This window comes from Nerophis lumbriciformis, linkage group LG03 (assembly GCF_033978685.3).
Source record: "Nerophis lumbriciformis linkage group LG03, RoL_Nlum_v2.1, whole genome shotgun sequence".
Classification (NCBI taxonomy): Eukaryota; Metazoa; Chordata; class Actinopteri; order Syngnathiformes; family Syngnathidae; genus Nerophis; species Nerophis lumbriciformis.
Window position 1 is genome coordinate 7,376,149 of NC_084550.2, and position 24,651 is coordinate 7,400,799.

General features: G+C 40.3%; 1 protein-coding gene across 1 annotated transcript; it reads left to right on the forward strand.

The window, feature by feature from the left end:
• The first annotated feature begins 767 nt into the window (after positions 1 to 767).
• LOC133578376 (uncharacterized) lies at positions 768 to 16,088 on the forward strand. The gene is made up of 2 exons (XM_061932761.1): positions 768 to 1,073; positions 14,009 to 16,088. The coding sequence occupies exons 1-2, from the start codon at positions 902 to 904 to the stop codon at positions 15,208 to 15,210; spliced, it is 1,374 nt and encodes a 457-aa protein (XP_061788745.1). The 5' UTR covers positions 768 to 901; the 3' UTR covers positions 15,211 to 16,088.
• The last annotated feature ends 8,563 nt before the right edge of the window (positions 16,089 to 24,651 follow it).

A 24,651-nucleotide genomic window follows, 5' to 3' on the forward strand; every position in this document is an offset into this window, starting at 1 on the left:
TTATTTACACAAATACACACACATAACACTCATCTACTCATTGTTGAGTTAAGGGTTGAATTGTCCATCCTTGTTCTATTTGTCACTATTTTTCTAACCATGCTTAACACCCTCTCTGATGATGCATTGCTTTGTGGCACGCAAAAAGTGCTTTCATCAAATGCACTAGATGGCAGTATTGTCCTGTTTAAGAGTGTCACAACATTGCTGTTTACGGCAGTCGAACTGCTTTATGGTAGACGAAATGCTGTTGTGTGTTGTTACCGCGCTGGGAGGACGTTAATGAAACTGCCTAACAATAAACCCACATAAGAAACCAAGAACTCGCCCTCAATCATTCTACAGTTATAACGTGATTGGGCAGGTATGCTTGTTTATATTGTGTGCCTGAATTCCGGGAGATTTTCGGGAGAAAATTTGTCCCGGGGAGGTTTTCGGTAGAGGCGCTGAATTTCGGGAGTCTCCCGGAAAATCCGGGAGGGTTGGCAAGTATGCTTTTATATCAAATCAAATCAACTTTATTTATAAAGCACATTTAAAATCCACCACAGGGGTAGCCAAAGTGCTGTACAATGGGCAGGCCAAAAGACAACAAGAGAACCAGCAAACACAACACAAACAGAGCACGATAAAATATAAATAAAACATAAAATATAAACGTTTTGTTTTTACTCTTTGTACTCCAGGCGTGCTGTCATACGTCACTTAGTTAAAATCATTGTTATCGTGACCTTTTGGCAGCTTCCTTTTTTCTTCCTCGCCTCTCATTTTAAGCAGTCTTCATCACCGCCACTAGGTGGCAGCAGTGGGCTTGAAGATGGTTTGAAACTCCATCGAAGAAGAAAAGAGAGGAAGTTTTGCATCGCTGGCGTAAACAACAGCTAGTCTGAAACATTTAAAAATGTTGAAAAAGTTAGTAAATGAGCGACTAATGGCGGCGGCCGATGAAATATTCGCGCTGTTTGAAAGAACGATAGCGTCGTACGAGGAGGAACTTTCTCGAACAAGAGAGAAGGAGCGACATCGACAACAACAGGAAGCTAGCAAGACAGCAACTGTGCTACACGTCGATGGTACGTAAACATATACGCTGACATATCTTTTATAAATATTTATTTTTCTATCTCTAAAACATGGACGTCCTGGCCAAAGCGCCGGGTTAGGGAGGAATAGCATAACAAAAACAGCATTCACTTCTGTTGAGAGACAGTATGAAAGACCGCTAATTCAATCATCGATGCTCCGATAAAGTTCCAGAATCATTTGTATTCTCTTGTTTGATTGTTTTTTTGTAATTTTGTAACGTACACAATAACAGTGAAAACGTATCAGCTTTGTGATTCAAAACAATGACGTCATTTGCAATGTCTGCTAGCGTTTCCCAACATATACGTCATTTACGCAGAAAGACGTACTATACTGCACTGTAGGGGAAGTCATTATTTAATCACCCACTGACAAAGAAATAAACTATGATTTTAATGCCAGGTTTATTTGACCAGTGAGCATACTTGCCAACCTTGAGACCTCCGATTTCGGGAGGTGGGGGGTGGGGGCGTGGGTGGGGCGGGGCGTGGTTAAGAGGGGAGGAGTATATTGACAGCTAGAATTCACCAAGTCAAGTATTTCATACATATATACAGGCCCGGCCCTAACCAATCTGGCGCCCTACGCAAGATTTTAGGTGGCGCCCCCCCACATCGGCAGTGAAGTGTATATACTCACAAGAAATTGAATTGCTTTGTCTTTGACCTTTTTTTTTTTTACTTACAACTAACCCTAATATATAAAGGGGTGGAAAAGTGACTATTACCTGCAGGGCAAACATTAGCTAACCAGAAGGCAATAACAATGTAAACAAAAAACACCTGCTTAAAAGATCTAATACAAATGTCCCTGAGGAATGTAAGGTGAGAGTACTGTAATTACCTAACGTTACATTATTATTTTCCATAACAATTTAGCCCCCTCCACAATATTAACCCGACGTTAAAACAGAACTAGCTATTTATTGATTAGCAATTGCCGAATCATGTAACATTAGCTTAATGCTAAAAAGCCAGCTACTATCACATTCTGTAACAGACAAATAATGTCATGCAGGCTAGCGTTACCTACCTGCTACCTCTGTCTTTTCTCGTTTCTCCTCCTCTTCTTTTCTCTTTTTTCTTCCCTGGGCACCTGACAGTTTTGGCCGTTTTGACATCTTGTGTTGATTTTTTGATGTGGTGACGTCCAAAAAGAGTCATGATACGGGAAGGGGGGGGGCGCACCGTGCGGGGGGGCGTAATGTTGTAACAAATAATATTTCTATTAAATAGGCTTTACTTTGCATTTTAATTAACGTGGGATTATTTTTTGTATTTAGAAATAATAGTACCAACTTTTTTTTTTTTTTTTTTTTTCTCCAACATTTGTGGCACTGGCGTGGCGCCCCCTGATGGACGGCGCCCTTAGCATTTGCCTATACGGCCTATGCCACGGGCCGGCCCTGCATATATATATATATATATATATATATATATATATATATATATATATATATATATATTTATTTATATATATATAGATATAGATATCTACATACTGAAAATATGCAAACAAAACTGTGTTTAGATAATTGATACTTCAAACTTGCATAAATAAATATCAAGGAATATAACATAACTTGGCTTCTGAGAGTTTCAAAATGTAATGAATAAAATGCTAAAGTTGTTGACAAACAAGCAATTATTTTAATAATTAAATATGGTCATTTTAAATGAATTATTATGATAATTTAAAATCAATTATTTCAAATATGTTTATTTTAATGTATAATTCTATGGCTGGATGTAATAAGGAGTCACAAAAAAATACAAATAAAAATACAATTAATTTTGATGTTTTTAGCAAAATATAGTAAAAATGAATTTTTTTTTATTATTTTTTTAAATTAATAAATATATTTATTTTTAGGTAAAATAAACATAATAATACAATTTATCTCTAGTCTGGATCATTTAGTTCTTGTCACCCTGTTGTCCTCCCGTCATGAAAAAAGGCTGTCCTCACTCAGGTCCGCATGGAGCTGGAGGGGGCGTGGCTTCCAGCTCCGGCTGAAAATCGGGAGATTTTCCGGAGAATATTTGTCCCGGGAGGTTTTGGGGAGAGGCGCTGAATTTCGGGAGTCTCCCGGAAAATTCGGGAGGGTTGGCAAGTATGCCAGTGAGAGACAGAATATGAAAATAAAAATCCACTCATTTAATTATTTTGTAATCCATTGAATTAGATAAGTATTTAACACCCTTCCCCTCCACATCCCACCTCCCCGGATTGTAAATAACCAAATGTAAATAATCAAATGTATATACTTGTTCTTATGCTATCTGAACTCACTATGTTCTCTGCTCGCTGTACATATGTAACCGGTGGTCTTTTCCTCTGCGTTTTGTGGATTTTATTAAACACGATTGCTCACTCAACTGGATTGCTCAGATGCACTTTACTGATAATACACAGAATACAATTGTCGTCAATAACTTTTTTTCCATCGTCGAGCCCCTCTCCCGTTATCGTGGACAAAAAGGCGCGTTACATACAACAGTGAAATAAACATACCTGATAATAAACAGAATATCCATCCATCCATCTTCTTCCGCTTATCCGAGGTCGGGTCGCGGGGGCAGCAGCCTAAGCCCAGACTTCCCTCTCCCCAGCCACTTCGTCCAGCTCCTCCCGGGGGATCCCGAGGCGTTCCCAGGCCAGCCGGGAGACATAGTCTTCCCAACGTGTCCTGGGTCTTCCTCGTGGCCTCCTACCAGTCGGACGTGCCCTAAACACCTCCCTAGGGATAAATAAACAGAATACAATTGTCGTCAATAACTTTTTTCCATCGTCGAGCCCCTACACCAGGGGTCGACAACCCGCGGCTCCGGAGCCGCATGCGGCTCTTTGATCACTCTGATGCGGCTCAGCAGCTTACTTGCTGAACCCCCCAATTATCCCGTGAGACTTCCGGATTTCAGTGCCTCTCGCGGAAAACTCCCGGGATTAATATTCACCGATTTTCACCTTTACAGTTATAACAAGGGCGTGCCATGATGGTACAACATTTGGCACCCTCTACAATCTGTATTAACGGCGTGCCAGCCCAACACTTGTTATACAATATACATCTTCTGCTTGCACACGTACGTGACAGCAAGGCATACTTGGTCAACAGCCACACAGGTTACACTGACGGTGACCATATAAAACAACTTTAATATTCTTACTAATAATGCGCCACACTTTGAACCAAAACCAAACAAGAATGACAAACACATTTCGGGAGAACATCTGCACCTTAACACAAAATAAACACAACAGAACAAACACTCAGAATCCCATTCAGCCCTGACTCTTCCGGGCTACATTATACACCCCTGCTACCACCAAACCTCTGCGTCGTTTGAGGTGGGCGGGGTTTGGTAGCGGGGGGGCAGGGGGGGGGGTGTATAATGTATCCCGGAAGAGTTAGGGCTGCATGGGATTCTGGGTATTTGTCCTGTTGTGTTTATGTTGTGTTACGGTGCAGATGTTCTCCCGAAATGTGTTTGTCATTCTTGTTTGGTGTGGGTTCACAGTGTGGCGCATTATTAGTAAGAGTGTTAAAGTTTTTTTTATACCGCCACCGTCAGTGTAACGTGTGTGGTTGTTGACCAAGTATGCCTTGCTGTCACCTATGTGAGCAAACGGAAGCTCCATACAACGTGTGGCTGATCAGGCACGCTGGTTGTAGTGGGTGCTGTTTGCTGTACCATCACGGCACACATGACGCTGACAGGTGCCATTCATTTAAAACCCGTGTGCCGCACCAGCTTTCAAATTCCATATAAAGGTGTTACAAATGCCATATAAAAGTGTGGGCAGCGTGTCTGAGACCCCTGGTTATACATAGCACAAAGCAAAAAAAAAAACTTTGTATGCAGTGTTATTTCATCTAAAATTTCCAAAATATTTTGCGGCTCCCATTGTTTTCTATAATTTGTGAAACTGGTCAAAATGGGTCTTTGACTGGTAAAGGTTGCCGACCCCTGCCCTACACCAATATAATAACAAGAAAGTGAACTTAAAGGGGAACATTATCACAATTTCAGAAGGGTTAAAACCATTAAAAATCAGTTCCCAGTTGCCTCGCCGCGCTCTCCGGGGATGGGGGGTGGGCTCGTGGGGGCCCGGTTGCCGGTGGGGCGGGGGCGGTCTTCCCGTCCGGTTGCGGGGAGTCTCTGGGTCCCTCGGGCGGGGCGTCTCGCCTTTCTGCCCGTGTGGGGTGTGGTCTCTCGCTGGCTTGGGGTCTGGCTGTCCCCTGCTTTTCTCGTGCCCTGTCCTCTGCCGGGTGCGTCTGTCTGCGGCCTGCTGCTGGCCCTTGTGGGCGGTACGGGGGGCCGGGCTCTGGGGTTCCTGTCGCTGGCCGGCTTGGCTGCGTGGGGGCGGTGGTCCCTGGTTCCCTGGGCACCACGCCTCCTGTTTGTGGGTTGGGCTCTCGGGGGTGATGGGGCCGTGCTCTGGCTCCCATGCACTCTGGGAGTCGAATGTATTGTACATGCAAATTCACATATGCTCACATACGTACATAGGTACCTACGCTCCCACATACATACACAAATACAGTACATATTTACATACCTAATGTTCGTACATCCACACGCACATTCAATATACAAACATACACATACACATACTGTACATATACATTCACTGTACAAACACATATACACATTCTGTACATATACATTCATTGTACAAACACATATACACATTCTGTACATATACAAGTACATATGCATACTTACACTCATGCACATAATCACGTTTCATCAAACATATATTAACGTTGTTGCCCTAGGGTAAACTGGGTGTAACACATGGCACACTGACAAAGCTTAACCTATTGTGACTATAACAATCTACAAGGTTAATGTAGGTTGCTTCTCTTTCTCGCCCCCCATTTTTCTGCATTCTTTCGTATCTCAAGTTATCATTACGTATATGTATTGTTGCATTTAAACAACTGTATTGTTGATAATAAAGGTAAATTATTGGTATTGTTCATTATCAATAGCGCTATTTCTATCGGTATTTGTATTGATCCATTTGTAGTGTAATAATGCTCATTATCATTTCTGTATTATTTTTTATTTTTCGCTAACTGCTTATTTGCTATTACTTTTACCATCATATTTGTACATGTCATATTTGCTGATGTTGCTCTATTGTTGTTGTTGTTGTTTGCTGTTGTTGTTTTTGTCTCTCTGTCTAATCCCCCTCTTGTCCCCACAATTTCCCCCTCTGTCTTCTTTTTTTTTTCTCTTTCTATCCCCTCCTGCTCCGGCCCGGCTGCACTAAATGATAATATAAATACAATTAATAAAGTCAAATACAAATAAGGCAACAAGAGAAGTATCCTACACTTCTCTTTTGTAAAGTAAATCTGAACAGCCGACATGGGCATCTACATCAACTACCGGTATATGATTTGCCTGAGAAGCTGGACAGGACACACACAAAAAAAAATCAGTTCCCAGTGGCTTATTTTATTTTTCGAAGTTTTTTTCAAAATTTTACCCATCACGCAATATCCCTAAAAAAAGCTTCAAAGTGCCTGATTTTAACCATCGTTATATACACCCGTCCATTTTCCTGTGACGTCACATAGTGATGCCAACTCAAATAAACATGGCGCATAGAACAGCAAGCTATAGCGACATTAGCTCGGATTCAGACTCGGATTCAGACTCGGATTTCAGCGGTTTAAGCGATTCAACAGATTACGCATGTATTGAAACGGATGGTTGTAGTGTGGAGGCAGGTAGCGAAAACGAAATTGAAGAAGAAACTGAAGCTATTGAGCCATATCGGTTTGAACCGTATGCAAGCGAAACCGAAGAAAACGACACGGGAAAATGCGAGGACGAATTCGGCGATCGCCTTCTAACCAACGATTGGTATGTGTTTGTTTGGCATTAAAGGAAACTAACAACTATGAACTAGGTTTACAGCATATGAAATACATTTGGCAACAACATGCACTTTGAGAGTGCACACAGCCCAGTTTTCATCAATTAATATATTCTGTAGACATACCCTCATCCGCGCTCTTTTCCTGAAAGCTGATCTGTCCAGTTTTGGAGTTGATGTCAGCAGGCCAGGGAAGCTAGGGTCGATATTCTTCTCTTGATCATCTTCGGTGGCATAAGGGACGGTGTGAGCCAAGACATCCAGGCGGTTTAGCTCGCTCGTCTGCGGGAACAAACTGCCGCCATTGCTTGCCGTGCTACCGAGGTCCTTTGTCCCTGAATTGCTCACACACTCCGGCAGATTCAATGGGGGTCTGGCGGCAGATTTCTTTGACTTTATGGTTGGAAATGCATCTGCTTTGAGTGTCGCAGGATATCCACACATTCTTGCCATCTCTGTCGTAGCATAGCTTTCGTCGGTAAAGTGTGCGGAACAAACGTCCAATTTCTTGCCACTTTCGCATCTTTGGGCCACTGGTGCAACTTGAATCCGTCCCTGTTGGTGTTGTTACACCCTCCGACAACACACCGACGAGGCATGATGTCTCCAAGGTACGGAAAACAGTCGAAAAAACGGAAAATAACAGAGCTGATTTGACTCAGTGTTTGAGAAAATGGCGGATTGCTTCCCGATGTGACGTCACAATAGAAAGGCGTTTAATTCGCCAAAATTCACCCATTTAGAGTTCGGAAATCGGTTAAAAAAATATATGGTCTTTTTTCTGCAACATCAAGGTATATATTGACGCTTACATAGGTCTGGTGATAATGTTCCCCTTTAAGTTCTTACATGACAATACATTTTCTGTCGTCGCATGGACGCCTATCTCTCCCGTTATCGTAGACAAAAGGGAAGTTGGAAGGCGTGTCCAACGCATTTTAAAAGACATGTGTCACAGTAATTATTGCAGGAGGAGGGACAACGAGACAATGGTTCCACATTGACAAAACATCGAACAACATTCAGGTATTTACATGTAACTTACACATTTTGTGTAATTTTAACAATAATAAAGCATTATAAAATACATTATTTACACAACATAATTGACCCCGTTACACATATCCTACCAAGTCAGACCTACACTGTTTCAATGCCCATTTCTCTGATGATGCAATTGTTGATGACTGAAGTGCTGTTATCAACCAAACCCTCCTCATCCCACCCCCCAGATTGTAAATAATGTAAATAATTCAATGTATATACTCTAATGATTAACTTGTGTGATGACTGTATTATGATGATAGTATATATTTGTACCATGAATTGATTTACGTGGACCCCGACTTAAACAAGTTGAAAAACTTATTCGGGTGCTACCATTTAGTGGTCAATTGTACGGAATATGTACTGAACTGTGCAATCTATTAATAAAAGTTTCAATCAATCAATCAATCATCCCCCATTAAAAAAATATTTATTCATTTCCTTCGAGATTTTGCAGGCTTTGTTGAGGTCGTAGTGTCCTAAAAGGCCTGAATCCGGGGCAGCTTTTTCAGAAAGTTGTGATGTTTTAGGGCTTTATTTTTCAACAACATTGAATCAACTTGTGATTTTATGAATTTGTTGTCAGTCTTTTAGGTGGTCATTTAAAAAAAAAAAAAAAAAAAGCACCGCATTGCAACAAAAATGGAAAACAAATACTGTAGTGATTAGAGATGCGCGGTTTGCAGACACAACCGCGTAGTCCGCGGATTATCCGCGGGTCGGGCGGTTGAAATAAAAAAAAAATTAGATTTTATCCGCGGGTCGGGTCGGGCGGTTGAAATTAAAAAAAATTAGATTTTAAATAGATTCAGGCGGGTGGCAGTTAAACCAATTCGGAAATATATATACATAGTTAAATGTTGTTACCCACATACGAAAAACGAGCAGGCACCTGCAGCACGCCACAACAGAAGAAGAAAAAAAAAGAGATGGCAACGCCGGCAGCAAACGTGGTACGCGACAAACTAAAAAAGGGAATACTAAAGACCAGGAGAAAAAAAGGCCAGAAAAGTTCAGCGTGGACTCGTTTTTATGAGGTTGTAAATCAGGATGATAGTAATGCTGGCTACGTGATTTGCAAGAGCTGCGACGCTGTTTATGTCTACGACAGTCACAAAACCGGGACATCTAACATGGTGCATCACATTTGTGCAAAACCCCGAACCTCCACAAACACCCTGAGCATGAGCAGTTTCGTCCGCCGTGATCCCAGAAGAGTGCCGCAGGATGTTAAAACAAGATAGAACGCAGCTGCCTGCAGCAGTTTGAGTGGCGCGAGCGCGCTTGGAGGTGCGCTCAGCGCGGCTCCCAGATGATTGCGCACTGGTGTGCGTCTGGGCCGTGACAGCGTGGCACGCATTGAATGTCTCTGCTGCATTGGATCAGTCTCCTTTCTTTAACAGGCAAAAGCTTTATAACCTCACTAATGCCTTGCATCGTCTATATTAGATATATAACAACGGGCGGATGGCGGGCGGGTGCGGTTTTGATTAAATGTTAGTTCGGGTGGATGGCGGATGGTTGACGACTTTTGTGATGCGGTTGCGGATGAAATAATTGCCTATCCGCGCATCTCTAGTAGTGATGTTTTACTCGTTTTATACCACACAGAGTAAAAAACAGCACATTGTCAAATTACTGTACTGTTACTTAATTATAACTAATATTAGTAATAATTAATCATAATTATAGAAAGAAACACCACAAAATTATTCCTTATTGTCTGTTGTCTCCTCTATCAGCCTAGTTGCAGAGAGTGTTTGTCCATTTTTAACATTCATTTATGTCCCAACACGTTTGTGAAAGGATGAGTGCGATCTTTAGCGATAATTTTTGTTGGTAAATGAGAGACGATGAGAGATTATCATCGCACCTCAACATTGCTAACATGCAAATGAGAATGTGTTCTTAAATGTCCGTCCATTTTCTACCGCTTTTCCCTTTCTGGGTCGCGGGGGGGTGCTGGAGCCTATCTCAGCTGCATTCGGGCAGAAGGCGGCGTACACCCTGGACAAGTCGCCACCTCATCGCAGGGCCAACACAGATAGACAGACAACATTCACACTCACATTCACACCCTAGGGCCAATTTAGTGTTGCCAATCAACCTATGTTAAATCCATACTTGCCAACCTTGAGAGCTCCGATTTCAGGAGGTGGGGGGTGGAGGGTGGGGTGGGGCGTGGTTAAGGGGGGGGAGTATATTGACAGCTAGAATTCACCAAGTCAAGTATTTCATACATATATATATATATATATATATATATATATATATATATATATATATATATATATATATATATATATATATATATATATATATATATCTACATCCTGGATATATATATATATATATATATATATATATATATATATATATATATATATATATATCTACATCCTGGATATATATATATATATATACTATATATATATATATATATATATATATATATATATATATATATATATATATATATATATATATATATATATATATATATATATATATAGGGCTTCACGGTGGCAGAGGGGTTAGTGCATCTGCCTCACAATACGAAGGTCCTGAGTAGTCTTGGGTTCAATCCCGGGCTCAGGATCTTTCTGTGTGGAGTTTGCATGTCCTCCCCGTGACTGCGTGGGTTCCCTCCGGGTACTCCGGCTTCCTCCCACCTCCAAAGACATGCACCTGGGGATAAGTTGATTGGCAACACTAAAATTGGCCCTAGTGTGTGGATGTGAGTGTGAATGTTGTCTGTCTATCTGTGTTGGCCCTGCGATGAGGTGGCGACTTGTCCAGGGTGTACCCCGCCTTCCGCCCGATTGTAGCTGAGATAGGCTCCAGCGACCCCAAAGGGAATAAGCGGTAGAAAATGGATGGATATATATATATATATACAGGTAAAAGCCAGTAAATTAGAATATTTTGAAAAACTTGATTTATTTCAGTAATTGCATTCAAAAGGTGTAACTTGTACATTATATTTATTCATTGCACACAGACTGATGCATTCAAATGTTTATTTCATTTAATTTTGATTATTTGAAGTGGCAACAAATGAAAATCCAAAATTCCGTGTGTCACAAAATTAGAATATTACTTAAGGCTAATACAAAAAAGGGATTTTTAGAAATGTTGGCCAACTGAAAAGTATGAAAATGAAAAATATGAGCATGTACAATACTCGATACTTGGTTGGAGCTCCTTTTGCCTCAATTACTGCGTTAATGCGGCGTGGCATGGAGTCGATGAGTTTCTGGCACTGCTCAGGTGTTATGAGAGCCCAGGTTGCTCTGATAGTGGCCTTCAACTCTTCTGCGTTTTTGGGTCTGGCATTCTGCATCTTCCTTTTCACAATACCCCACAGATTTTCTATGGGGCTAAGGTCAGGGGAGTTGGCGGGCCAATTTAGAACAGAAATACCATGGTCCGTAAACCAGGCACGGGTAGATTTTGCGCTGTGTGCAGGCGCCAAGTCCTGTTGGAACTTGAAATCTCCATCTCCATAGAGCAGGTCAGCAGCAGGAAGCATGAAGTGCTCTAAAACTTGCTGGTAGACGGCTGCGTTGACCCTGGATCTCAGGAAACAGAGTGGACCGACACCAGCAGATGACATGGCACCCCAAACCATCAATGATGGTGGAAACTTTACACTAGACTTCAGGCAACGTGGATCCTGTGCCTCTCCTGTCTTCCTCCAGACTCTGGGACCTCGATTTCCAAAGGAAATGCAAAATTTGCATGGTTGGGTGATGGTTTGGGGTGCCATGTCATCTGCTGGTGTCGGTCCACTCTGTTTCCTGAGATCCAGGGTCAACGCAGCCGTCTACCAGCAAGTTTTAGAGCACTTCATGCTTCCTGCTGCTGACCTGCTCTATGGAGATGGAGATTTCAAGTTCCAACAGGACTTGGCGCCTGCACACAGCGCAAAATCTACCCGTGCCTGGTTTACGGACCATGGTATTTCTGTTCTAAATTGGCCCGCCAACTCCCCTGACCTTAGCCCCATAGAAAATCTGTGGGGTATTGTGAAAAGGAAGATGCAGAATGCCAGACCCAAAAACGCAGAAGAGTTGAAGGCCACTATCAGAGCAACCTGGGCTCTCATAACACCTGAGCAGTGCCAGAAACTCATCGACTCCATGCCACGCCGCATTAACGCAGTAATTGAGGCAAAAGGAGCTCCATCCAAGTATTGAGTATTGTACATGCTCATATTTTTCATTTTCATACTTTTCAGTTGGCCAACATTTCTAAAAATCCCTTTTTTGTATTAGCCTTAAGTAATATTCTAATTTTGTGACACACGGAATTTTGGATTTTCATTTGTTGCCACTTCAAATCATCAAAATTAAATGAAATAAACATTTGAATGCATCAGTCTGTGTGCAATGAATAAATATAATGTACAAGTTACACCTTTTGAATGCAATTACTGAAATAAATCAAGTTTTTCAAAATATTCTAATTTACTGGCTTTTACCTGTATATATATATATATATCTACATCCTGAAAATATGCAAACAAAACTGTGTTTGGATAATTGATACTTCAAACTTGCATAAATAAATCTTAAGGAATATAACATAACTTGGCTTCTGAGAGCTTCAAAATGTAATGAATAAAATGCTAAAGTTGTTGATAAACAAGCAATTATTTTAATAATTAAATATGGTCATTTTAAATGAATTATTATGATAATATAAAATGAATTATTTCAAATATGTTTATTTTAATTCTATGGCTGGATGTAATGAGGAGTCAGAAAAAATAAAGAAAAAATACAATTAATTTTGATGTTTTTAGCAAAATTTATTTATTTTATTATTTTTTTAATTAATAAATATATTTATTTTTAGGTAAGATAAACATAATATTACAATTTGTCTCTAGTCTGGATGATTTAGTTCTTGTCACCTTGTTGAAAAAAGGCTGTCCTCACTCAGGTCCGCATGGAGCTGGAGGGGGCGTGGCCTCCAGCTCCGGCTGAAAATCGGGAGATTTTCGGGAGAATATTTGTCCCGGGGGGGGGGGGTTTTCGGGAGAGGCGCTGAATTTCCGGAGTCTCCCGGAAAATTCGGGAGGGTTGGCAAGTATGGTTAAATCTTACTTGTGAAAAGTAATCCCCCGATTCCTGTTTTCAACAGTCCGCTCATTTGAGCAGGAAAACGCTGAACACCATCTTTGTTTTCTACCTGTCAACTCGTCACCACTTCAAGATGGCGGCCGAATTTCTCGAGTCAAAGCAGCCAATGCTGCGTCTACTTATAAGATGTCTACGGTTCTAATGGTGGAAATACATATTTGGCAGCCATGTTGGGTCATCAAAACCTCAACTTAAATAGCGTACACGTTATAAGCATCGTTTTTTTAAATAAACATTTCACTTCGAACATGTTGATGTATCATTTAGTAAGCTTGCATGTTCGAAATAAACTCAAACTGAAACTGATCAAATGAACAACCGCTTCCGGTGTAATGTTCGCCAAATGAATGTGCATCGAAGCATCGCGAGATTTGGTGACTGCGCTTGTGAACCAAGATGGCTGACTAAGTCCGTCTACATCTTTGTTAATTTAACATACCCACTTAAAGGTGAAATACAACTCCCACCTTGTAAACGAGTTCTCTACCATTTAAACACAATTTACTGACAGACTTATCTTTTCTGAGGCTTGTAAAACGAAAACAACATTATGTCTGCTCCCCTCTCGCCCTGTGTGACTTCACAACATAGTAACGGTAAAGTGCAGTAACGTCATAGCGCCACTAGATGTATATATACTAGTTCTAGCTATTAGGCTGCTCTAGTTTTAATTTTTTTTAATTTTTATTATCTTTTTAATTTTTATTTTATTTTTTTTAATACACTGTAGCACTTTGAGGTTGTTTACTCAATGTAAAGTGCTTTTTACAAATAAAATCTATTATTATTTTTATTATTATTATATCTGAGCTAAAGTATTTTGTGTCCTGCAGACATCCAGCAGCTGATTGGTCATCAAGAAGGACTTCCTCCTCAGTCGCAGGGGGAAATCTTCACCTTGGAACAGTTGGATTCGCAGCCAACCCACTTTAAAGAGGAAGAGGAGGAACCTTGGATCACCCAGGAGAGAGAGTGTCTTCCAGAGCCGGAGGAGGCTGATCTCACCAAGTTCCCACTGACTGGTGTCCCTGTAAAGACCGAAGATCATGAAGACGGACTAGAAGCAGACAAACTCTTAGCTCCAGTATCAGAGAGTGACGACACAGTGTCTCGCTATCCTGAGGAGGAAGACAGGAACGAAAGCCAAGAAGAACCGCTAAGCAGCGATACATACTATGAAGGAGATATGAGGACTCACGACAACAAACACTCCCAAAAGAAGCCACCTCGAAACAACAAAAAATGTGTGCAAACATGCAAAAAACCTTATGTTTGCCCAGTTTGTGGTAAAGGACTTTCTTATAAACGCAATATGGAAGTACACATGCGGACACACAAAGCAGAAAAGCCCTTCAGGTGCTCAGTTTGCGGTAAAAGATTCTCTCAAAAGGTGCATTTGGTTTCACATATGACAACGCATACAGGAGAAAAACCCTTTGGCTGTTCATTTTGCGGTAAAGGCTTTACTCAAAAAACACACATGGTATTACACCTGAGAACGCACACCGGAGAAAAACCATTTCGGTGCTTATACTGCGGCAAAAGATTTACTCAAACAACACACATGAAATCACACTTGAGAACGCACACGGGGGAAAAGCCTTTTGGCTGCTTGGTTTGTGGCTATACTTTTTCGCAGATGGGCAATTTGAATAGACACATGAGGACACACACAAGGGATAAGCATTTCAGCTGCTCAATTTGTGGGGAAAAGTACACCTATAAGACGAGTTTGACGTCACACATGCGGACACACAATAGAGAAAAACGTTTTAATTGCTTAGTTTGTGATAAAAGATTCTCTCAAGAATCAAAAATGATAGCACACATGACAATACATGAAGAAGAAAAATCTTCTTGTGGTTCAGTTAGTGATAAAAGAGTTTCCAGAGCGGCATGTATACTACCAAAGGAAAGAACGCAATCAGGGGAAAAGCCTTATAATTGCTATATATGTGGCAAAAGTTATACAGTAAAGGCATCTTTGATTGTACACCAAAGAACTCACACAGAAGAAAAAGCCTTTAAACTGTAAAGATATCCTGATTTAAAAAAAAAAAACTTACACAGTATACATGTATGCAAACACACATGGGGGCGTAACGTGCTTGTCAGGTTCAAACACTGATGACATCTATTAAACAAGACAAGAGGCAAAGAATTAAACAGAGACATAATTCAATTTGGACTCAATATTGAGGAGAGTCGTCTGTACACTGTACCCTTGTACAGTATCTCAGCACGCTCTGCCAAAAGATTGCACACCTTCTTTTATTTTGGACCCTCCCTGACCACATGGCCACCGCTGTTTCCAAAGGACAAAGGTCGCAAAAAGTTCACAGAAAAGGTCGTAAACAATTCACAGAAAAGGTCAGTTCAAAAACAGTTCGTAAAATAGTTCAAAAAGAGGTCCATAAAATAGTTCAAAAAAACGTTCGTAAAATACTTCAAAGAGTGGTCCAGAAAGTAGTTCAAAAAGAGTTCGTCTGGAAATTGGGCAGATCCTGCCATCTCTCCGCTTTGAAGAAAGAAAGAAAAAAGGGTGTTGTTGTATTGTGCAGGTTTGAAATAAATACTTTAAAAAAGTCCTTGGGTTAGAACAATATCTTTCTGTTGATTACCATACATGAATCATCTTGCCTTCTCCCTACACAGTGGAGTTTTACGAGCCTTACTCTTGGTAGGTTTCAAAGACAGCTTTTGTCTTCTCACCAGACCCTCAATGTAACACAAAGTTTTTGTGATCATTTAGAAACAATTATTCTAACAGTGCTCCAGTTTGTGCTAAAAGATTGTCAAATCAGATCCGCTGTGTGTATTTGACATTAGATTCCCACGAGTTCCAAGTTACATGGTGCCGTCATAAAATTGTTTGTTTGGTTTGTGTTGTGCAGCCTGAGGCAAATAAAACTGTCTTCATCTCAGAACTTCCCTAAGCCTTCAGGTCGGGGAAAGGGTCCTGACTGACCGAACAGCAGCTCCGAATACACAACCTTCTTGGGGTCCGTAAGAGGGGTGCTGGAGAGCGATGTAGTTTACATCTGGGACGCAAGATGGATATACTATAATAGCAGACATTTTAAACATAGAGAGGAGAATAGACAATCCTCTTGATAAGCAGGGCCCTAAGCTTTTGGCGCCCTAAACAAGACTTTGAGGTATATATATGTATATATGGTCTTTAAAGGGGAACATTATCACAATTTCAGAATGGTTAAAACCATTAAAAATCAGTTCCCAGTGGCTTATTATATTTTTCGAAGTTTTTTTCAAAATTTTACCCATCACGCAATATCCCTAAAAAAAGCTTCAAAGTGCCTGATTTTAACCATCGTTATAAACACCCGTCCATTTTCCTCTGACGTCACATAGTGAAGCCAATACAAACAAACATGGCGGAAAGAACAGCAAGCTATAGCGACATTAGCTCGGATTCAGACTCGGATTTCAGCGGCTTAAGCGATTCAACAGATTACGCATGTATTGAAACGGATGGTTGTAGTGTGGAGGCAGGTAGCGAAAACAAAATTGAAGAAGAAACTGAAGCTATTGAGCCATATCGGTTTGAACCGTATGCAAGCGAAACCGACGAAAACGACACGACAGCCAGCGACACGGGAGAAAGCGAGGACGAATTCGGCGATCGCCTTCTAACCAACGACTGGTATGTGTTTGTTTGGCATTAAAGGAAACTAACAACTATGAACTAGGTTTACAGCATATGAAATACATTTGGCAACAACATGCACTTTGAGAGTGCAGACAGCCCAGTTTTCATCAATTAATATATTCTGTAGACATACTCTCATCCGCGCTCTTTTCCTGAAAGTTGATCTGTCCAGTTTTGGAGTTGATGTCAGCAGGCCAGGGAAGCTAGGGTCGATATTCTTCTCTTGATCATCTTCGGTGGCATAAGGGACGGTGTGAGCCAAGACATCCAGGGGGTTTAGCTCGCTCGTCTGCGGGAACAAACTGCCGCTATTGCTTGCCGTGCTACCGAGGTCCTTTGTCCCTGAATTGCTCACACACTCCGGCAGATTCAATGGGGGTCTGGCGGCAGATTTCTTTGACTTTATCGTTGGAAATGCATCTGCTTTGAGTGTCGCAGGATATCCACACATTCTTGCCATCTCTGTCGTAGCATAGCTTTCGTCGGTAAAGTGTGCGGAACAAACGTCCAATTTCTTGCCACTTTTGCATCTTTGGGCCACTGGTGCAACTTGAATCCGTCCCTGTTCGTGTTGTTACACCCTCCGACAACACACCGACGAGGCATGATGTCTCCAAGGTACGGAAAACAGTCGAAAAAACGGAAAATAACAGAGCTGATTTGACTCGGTGTTTGAGAAAATGGCGGATTGCTCCCCGATGTGACGTCACGTTGTGACGTCATCGCTCCGAGAGCGAATATTAGAAAGGTGTTTAATTCGCCAAAATTCACCCATTTAGAGTTCGGAAATCGGTTGAAAAAATATATGGGTTTTTTTCTGCAACATCAAGGAATATATTGACGCTTACATAGGTCTGGTGATAATGTTCCCCTTTAATATTACTGAAGGGTCTCCACTCCACACGAGAGCTAACGTCACCGGCCCACATACACACTCAGTATGTTTACATGCACTAAACAACTAATTACTGACTTATTTTGGTTAAAATTAGCTGTTTAAAACACATGTCAAAACCTTATATTCTTTTTTCACTTTTTTAAACACAGGATTTACATATGTGATTGTAAGTCAGTTTTTTCTTGCATGTATACACTTCCATTGATCGATCATCAAATCAGGCGTTGCAACATGCACTCCCATGAGCAGAAATCCTGCAATGTTTACATGTTTAGATTATTTAAATACTATTGAACCTTCCTATTGTGTTGTTTTATAAAAAATACATATTTTGCAGCCAGAATGAGAGTTTTAATAATCGTTATTTATGTGATCATAAATATGTCAAGTTTCCCTTTACTGCCAGTGTACTACATGAGATAGAAATAAGCTAAATTTTGTATGATTATATTCAGTGGCTAATGATGATTATTATATTATTACATTATTATTAGTGCATCTGCTGGGGGTTAAAGGAGAACTGAATTATTTTTTTTTTGCCTATCATTCACATTTATTATGAGAGACAAGAACCCTCCATCAACGTTTTATATACACACTTTATATATATATATATATATATATATATATATATATATATATATATATATATATATATATATGTATATATACTGTATATATATATATATATTAGAGATGCGCGGATAGGCAATTATTTCATCCGCAACCGCATCACAAAAGTCGTCAACCATCCGCCATCCACCCGAACCAACATTGTATCAAAACCACACCCGCCCGCACCCGCCCGTTGTTATATATCTAATATAGACGATGCAAGGCATTAGTGAGGTTATAAAGCTTTTGCCTGTTGAAGAAAGGAGACTGATCCAATGTAGCAGAGACATTCAATGCGTACCATGCTGTCACGACCCAGACGCACACCAGTGCGCAATCATCTGGGAGCCGCGCTGAGCGCACCTCCAAGCGCGCTCGCGTCACTCAAACTGCTGCAGGCAGCTGCGTTCCATCTTCAATCAACACACTGATAAGAGGGACGACTACTTAAACAACCGCCACCAGAGATCCTCCTCCTGCCTCCCGACCACGCTTCCGCCCCTGGACAAACCCTGCCTGCCTCGCCCTTGTCTGACAGCACCGCTCCTCTCAACACGCACCTCCAACACTTACGGTAAAACCCTCCGGTTAAATTCCACACATAGTCTGACACCCATTTCCTGTTTGGTTACATACACATCTAATATATATATATATTTCCGACTTGGTTCAACCGCCACCCGCCTGAATCTATTTAAAATCTAATTTTTTTTAATTTCACATATATATATATATATATATATATATATATATACATATATAAATATGTCGAGCACCCACGTGGGATTAATGGTAACTTTCAATCTTTAAAGTAATTTTTGAAATACCAATTTTGTTGATAAATTTGGAGCGAGTTTGGTCCGTTTTACATCATTTAAAAATCACATATCATATAGTCTATAATTAAAGTCTAACCAAGATCTCATAATGGACTAAAGACACTAAAGACAATCATCTTGACTTTGAACACAGTAAACACGAGCGAATGAAGGCCATACTTACTCAACAGCCATACATGTCACACTAAGGGTGGCAGTACGAACAATGCCAACACTGTCATAAACATGTGCCATGTAGTGAAACCACACTAAACAACGACAAACACATTTTTGGAAGAATATTTGCACCGCAACACAACATAAACACGTCAGAACAAATTCCCAGAATTTCCTGCAGCACCAACTCTTCCGGGATGCTACACTATAAACAAACGCCATTGGTGGATCTACACCTAACATATTTTTTAGCGAAGCGAATTATATTTATATAGCGCTTTTCTCTAGTGACTCAAAGCACTTTTACATAGTGAAAGCCAATATCTAAGTTACATTTAAACCAGTGTGGGTGGCACTGGTAGCAGGTGGGTAAAGTGTCTTGCCCAAGGACACAACGGCAGTGACTAGGATGGCGGAAGCGGGGATCGAACCTGGAACCCTCAAGTTGATGGCACGGCCACTCTACCAACCGAGCCATATAGCCCCAAACATCACCTTTTAACATCACAAAATCTTCTTTCGTTTTTAAAAAAAAATGTATATCATGTTTATAAACTCAGGAAATATGTCCCTGGACACATGAGGACTTTGAATATGACCAATGAATGATCCTGTAACTACTTGGTATCGGATTGATACCCAAATTTGTGGTAGAGGCTAGACTACTGCAACGCACTTCTTGTCGGGATCCCCAGCAAGAACATCCAGAATCTGCAATACATAGAGAATAGTGCTGCTAGGATCCTGATGAGAGTGCGGAAATATGACCATATCACACCAACTCTCAAATCCCTTCACTGGCTTCCTGTTCCACTCAGGATTGAATACAAATTCTCCCTACTAACCCACCAGTGCCTCCATGGAAATGCCCCCCTCTATCACAAAGAACTACTCACCCCCAAATCCTCCACACGACACCTCCGCTCCGGACAGGCTAACCTCCTCCAACCTCCGAGGACAAAGCTACGAACAATGGGAGACCGGGCTTTCAGTCTGTGGAACGCTCTCCCTGACCACCTGAGGGTACCACAGACTGTGGATGCTTTTAAAAAAGGCTTAAAAACCCTTCTTTTTAACAAAGTCTTTTTTTTAGATATATGCATACTAGTTTTAGCTATTTGGCTGTTTTAGTTTTTTTTTTGTTTTTTTTTTGTTATCTTTTTATTTGTATTTTTTTGAATACACTGTAGCACTTTGAGGTTGTTTCCTCAATGTAAAGTGCTTCTTTTTTTTTTTTTTGCAAATAAAATCTATTGTTATTATTATTATCATCATCCAAAACTAATGTAAAGTATCAAACAACAGTGATTATGTCAAGACTTGGACTATGGCGTGGTTTGTTCTCCCGTGGTGCAAATGAACATTTGGACCAGACATGGCGTGAAGGTGAAGACATATTTAATTTTACTATAACAAAAAGAACAAACTAAAGGTGCGCACAAGGCGGAAGTCCAAACTTGACAAATGAAACCAATACTTGCACGTGGGCAAAAACTAAGGACATGAACAAAAGTCGCTAACTGTGGCATGAATCGAAAAAACTTACTTGGACAGGGCATGAAGTACGCAGAGGTAAACAAGAGTGTGACAGGGGTATGATGTCGCCAGACAGACAGCCTGGCAACTGGAAGCTTAAATAATAGTGACATGATTAAAGACAGGTGCGTGAGTCGTGAGGGCAGGTGAAAACTAATGGGTTGCTATGGTGACAAACAAGAGTGCACAATGAGTCCAAACGTGGAACAGGTGAAACTAATGGGTAACTATGGAAACAAGACAAGGGAGTGAAAAGCCAGAAACTAAAGAGTCCAATAACAAAAAAAAACATGACTAAAACAAAACATGATTACACAGACATGACAGATTATTTCATTTTAACAGAAGTGTAGATAGAACATGTTAAACAGAAAATAACCAGATATTAACAGTTAATGAGCAAGTAGATTCATAATTCATTTTCTACCACTTGTCTTTAATAATTTTAACAAAATAATAGAATTATAAATGACACAATATGTTACTGCATATGTCAGCAGCTAAATTAGGAGCCTTTGTTTGTTTACTTACTGTAAGTTCTCTTGTAAGTTCACTATTTTATTTAAGGACAAACTTGCAATAAGAAACATATGTTCAATGTACCGTAAAATTATTTTGTTAAAATAAAGCCAACAATTAACTTTTTTTGTGGTCCCCTTTATTTAGAAAAGTACTGAAAAACTTTTGGTACCGGTACCAAAATATTGGTATCGGGACAACACTAATACACACACACCGAGCACCCACTGGCAGAAATGTAGATTGGCGCCTATCAAAGCCATCCATAACCTCTCTCCATCATATCTCTCTGACCTGATCCATGTCGCCACGCCCTCACGTTCCCTAAGATCCTCTTCATCCATCCATCTCACTGTCCCCTTATTTAAACTGTCCACCATGGGTGCCCGAGCTTTCAGCCGGTCTGCCCCACATCTTTGGAACTCTTTACCACCAGACCTTCGTAACTTAGACTCAATATCCCTCTTCTAATCAAGACTCAAAACACACCTATTCCTGACTGCTCATTCATTGTAATCATCTTATCTTCTCTATCTTTGTTGTTGTTGTTGTTGTTGTTGTTGTTTTTATCCTATTTGATTTTATTGTTTTGATTTTGTACGGTGTCCTTGAGTGCCCAGAAAGGCGCCTTATAAATAAAATATATTATTAATATTATTATTATGATCGTTATTACCAGAGGTGGGACCAAGTCATTGCTTTGCAAGTCACAAGTAAGTCTCAAGTCTTTGCCCTCAAGTCTCGAGTCAAGTCCCGAGTCAAGACAGGCAAGTCCCGAGTCAAGTCCAAAGTCAAGACTGGAAAGTCTCAAGTCAAGTCCCAAGTCCTGCATTTTGAGTTTTGAGTCCTTTCAAGTCCTTTTAACCACAGACTAATATATTTATACAGATTGTGTATGCTTTTAAAACGCTGTATTTATTTATTAAAACAAGTGCATTTGAAATTGCAGGAACAAAAATAGTGCTGACAGTGCACTTCATAATAGCACTATTAACCAGTCATTTTAAACATTCAACTCATTCCTTTACAGAATAAACACTTTTGAAAAAACAAGTGCAACTGTACTTATTTGCACAAAAGTGTTAACATTGTATTTCAATGGCATATTGCATTGTAACTAGTTCCACAGCAGTTTCTATCCTGTTCTTACCTTTTCTCATTGATCTCATCTCATACTGTATGTGTGTTGATGTGTGCGTACACATGAAAAACATAACAAAAACATGAACATAACAATGAACAGAGTTGTACTTTTTAGATGTCAGGGCCCTATGCAATATGTACACATATTATTAACATAGTATACATTTTAACTGACCTTTATTTGACTATGTTTGTCTTTTTGTAGGTGGTTAAAATATGCTGTGCTGCTGACCGCTGTCTAACGTTACGTTACTGTGTGTGATACATTGACTAACGTAATGTTACTGTGTGTGATACATTGACTATCGTAACGTTATGTGTAGGTACCTCATGCAACCCTGCTTAAAAAAAAATCACTTGACAAAAAGTATGAATAAGGTAGCGAACTGCAGTGGACGCAACAGATTGCCGTGTTTGCAATGACATTATAACCATAGACATCTTATAAGTAGACGCAGCATTGGTTGCTGTGACGCGAGCAATTTGGCCGCCATCTTGAAGTGGTGATGAGGAGCTGGCGAGCAGCCGAAACTGACAGTTGACAAATAGAAAACAAAGATGCCGGGCTGGTGTTCAGCGTTTTCCTGCTCAAATGAGCGGACTGTTGAAAATAGGAATCGAGGGGATTACTTTTCACAAGTAAGATTTGACATTAACGTACTATTGGTTGTATTTTATGAAAATAATATTACCACAGAGTTGAGAAGGAGCAAAGCTCTTCAATATTTGTATGTGAAAATCACAAATTAATCTTCTGTGGGAGGATGACCCCCCTACAGGGGTTTGGTTTACAAACTTTCAGCCCCACCTAAAACTAAATTCACCAGCCACCACTGATTATGATGCATTCTCATTTTAGGCAAAATATAAGACAATACTTTCTTAACAGTATAATTGTAACCAGGAATAAGTCTTCAAGTAACAATATTCAAATACTAACATTGTTGGGTAAGACAGAATTTGGATCCAGTGAAACAGATTGATGGTTTTAGCTGATATAAAGACTTTCATGTGTTTATATATGTTTATGTTGAAGTATTTGGCAGACGCTTTTATTCAAAGCGATATACATAAAAAATACATATAAAACAATCAGTGTAAACATGATAATGTAAGAGAAGAATGTAATACAAAATATCAATACAAAGCATACTTGCCAACTCTCCCGGATTTTCCGGGAGACTCCCGAAATTCAGCGCCTCTCCCGAAAACCTCCCGGGACAAATTTTCCCCCGAAAATCTCCCGAAATTCAGGCGGAGCTGGAGGCCACGCCCCCTCCAGCTCCATGCGGACCTGAGTGACGTGTTGACAGCCTGTTTTCACGTCTGCTTTCCCACAATATAAAGCATGCCTGCCCAATCACGTTATAACTGTAGAATGATAGAGGGCGAGTTCTTGGTTTCTTATGTGGGTTTATTGTTAGGCAGTTTTATTAACGTCCTCCCAGCGCGGTAACAACACACAACAACAGCAGTCAAGTTTTCGTTTACAGTAAAACAGTAAAACAGTTCGTCTGCCGTAAACAGCAATGTTGTGACACTTTTAAACAGGACAATACTGCCATCTACTGTACATGCATATGTGACCCACCCATAATGTGTCACATTTTTGTGTTGATTTATTTATTTTATTTTGTGGTTTGAATTCGTTTTTGGAGCTGTCATTACACATTTATCAGTATTCACACTGGTCAGTAGGGGGCAGTAGGGCGTTTCTTCCCAATTGAATGCTATCACCTGCAGACCGGAAGTGTCTTGTCATTCTGATGAGAGTGACCAGTCTGTGAACAATTGAAACGTCCTGTGTGCTTTTTCCTCCTGTATAACAGGTTAGTTTTGGTGTATCAACTCACTGAATAATATCCATGTGATCTTTATAAGTTTAAGTACACATTCTGATGGTGGAGCCTAACTCTAAAGTGTTTGTGAGTTGTAGTTTGTATTTGTGAATGAATCCAGTGCACAGCTGCAGTAATCAATACAAAATGGCGACGTGAGTACACAATGTTTATATAGGAACTTCTGATCCTAATTCAGACTCCCAAATTAGAGCTCCCGTTTTCTTATTGATTTTATAATGTATTTTTGTATAATGTGTGT

Bases quoted from the DNA above. Each gene is read 5' to 3' on its own strand.
- LOC133578376 (XM_061932761.1), top strand. From the start codon at position 902: ATGTTGAAAAAGTTAGTAAATGAGCGACTAATGGCGGCGGCCGATGAA. The intron at 1,074-14,008 runs GTACGTAAACAT...TGTGTCCTGCAG, and splicing joins AACTGTGCTACACGTCGATG to ACATCCAGCAGCTGATTGGT.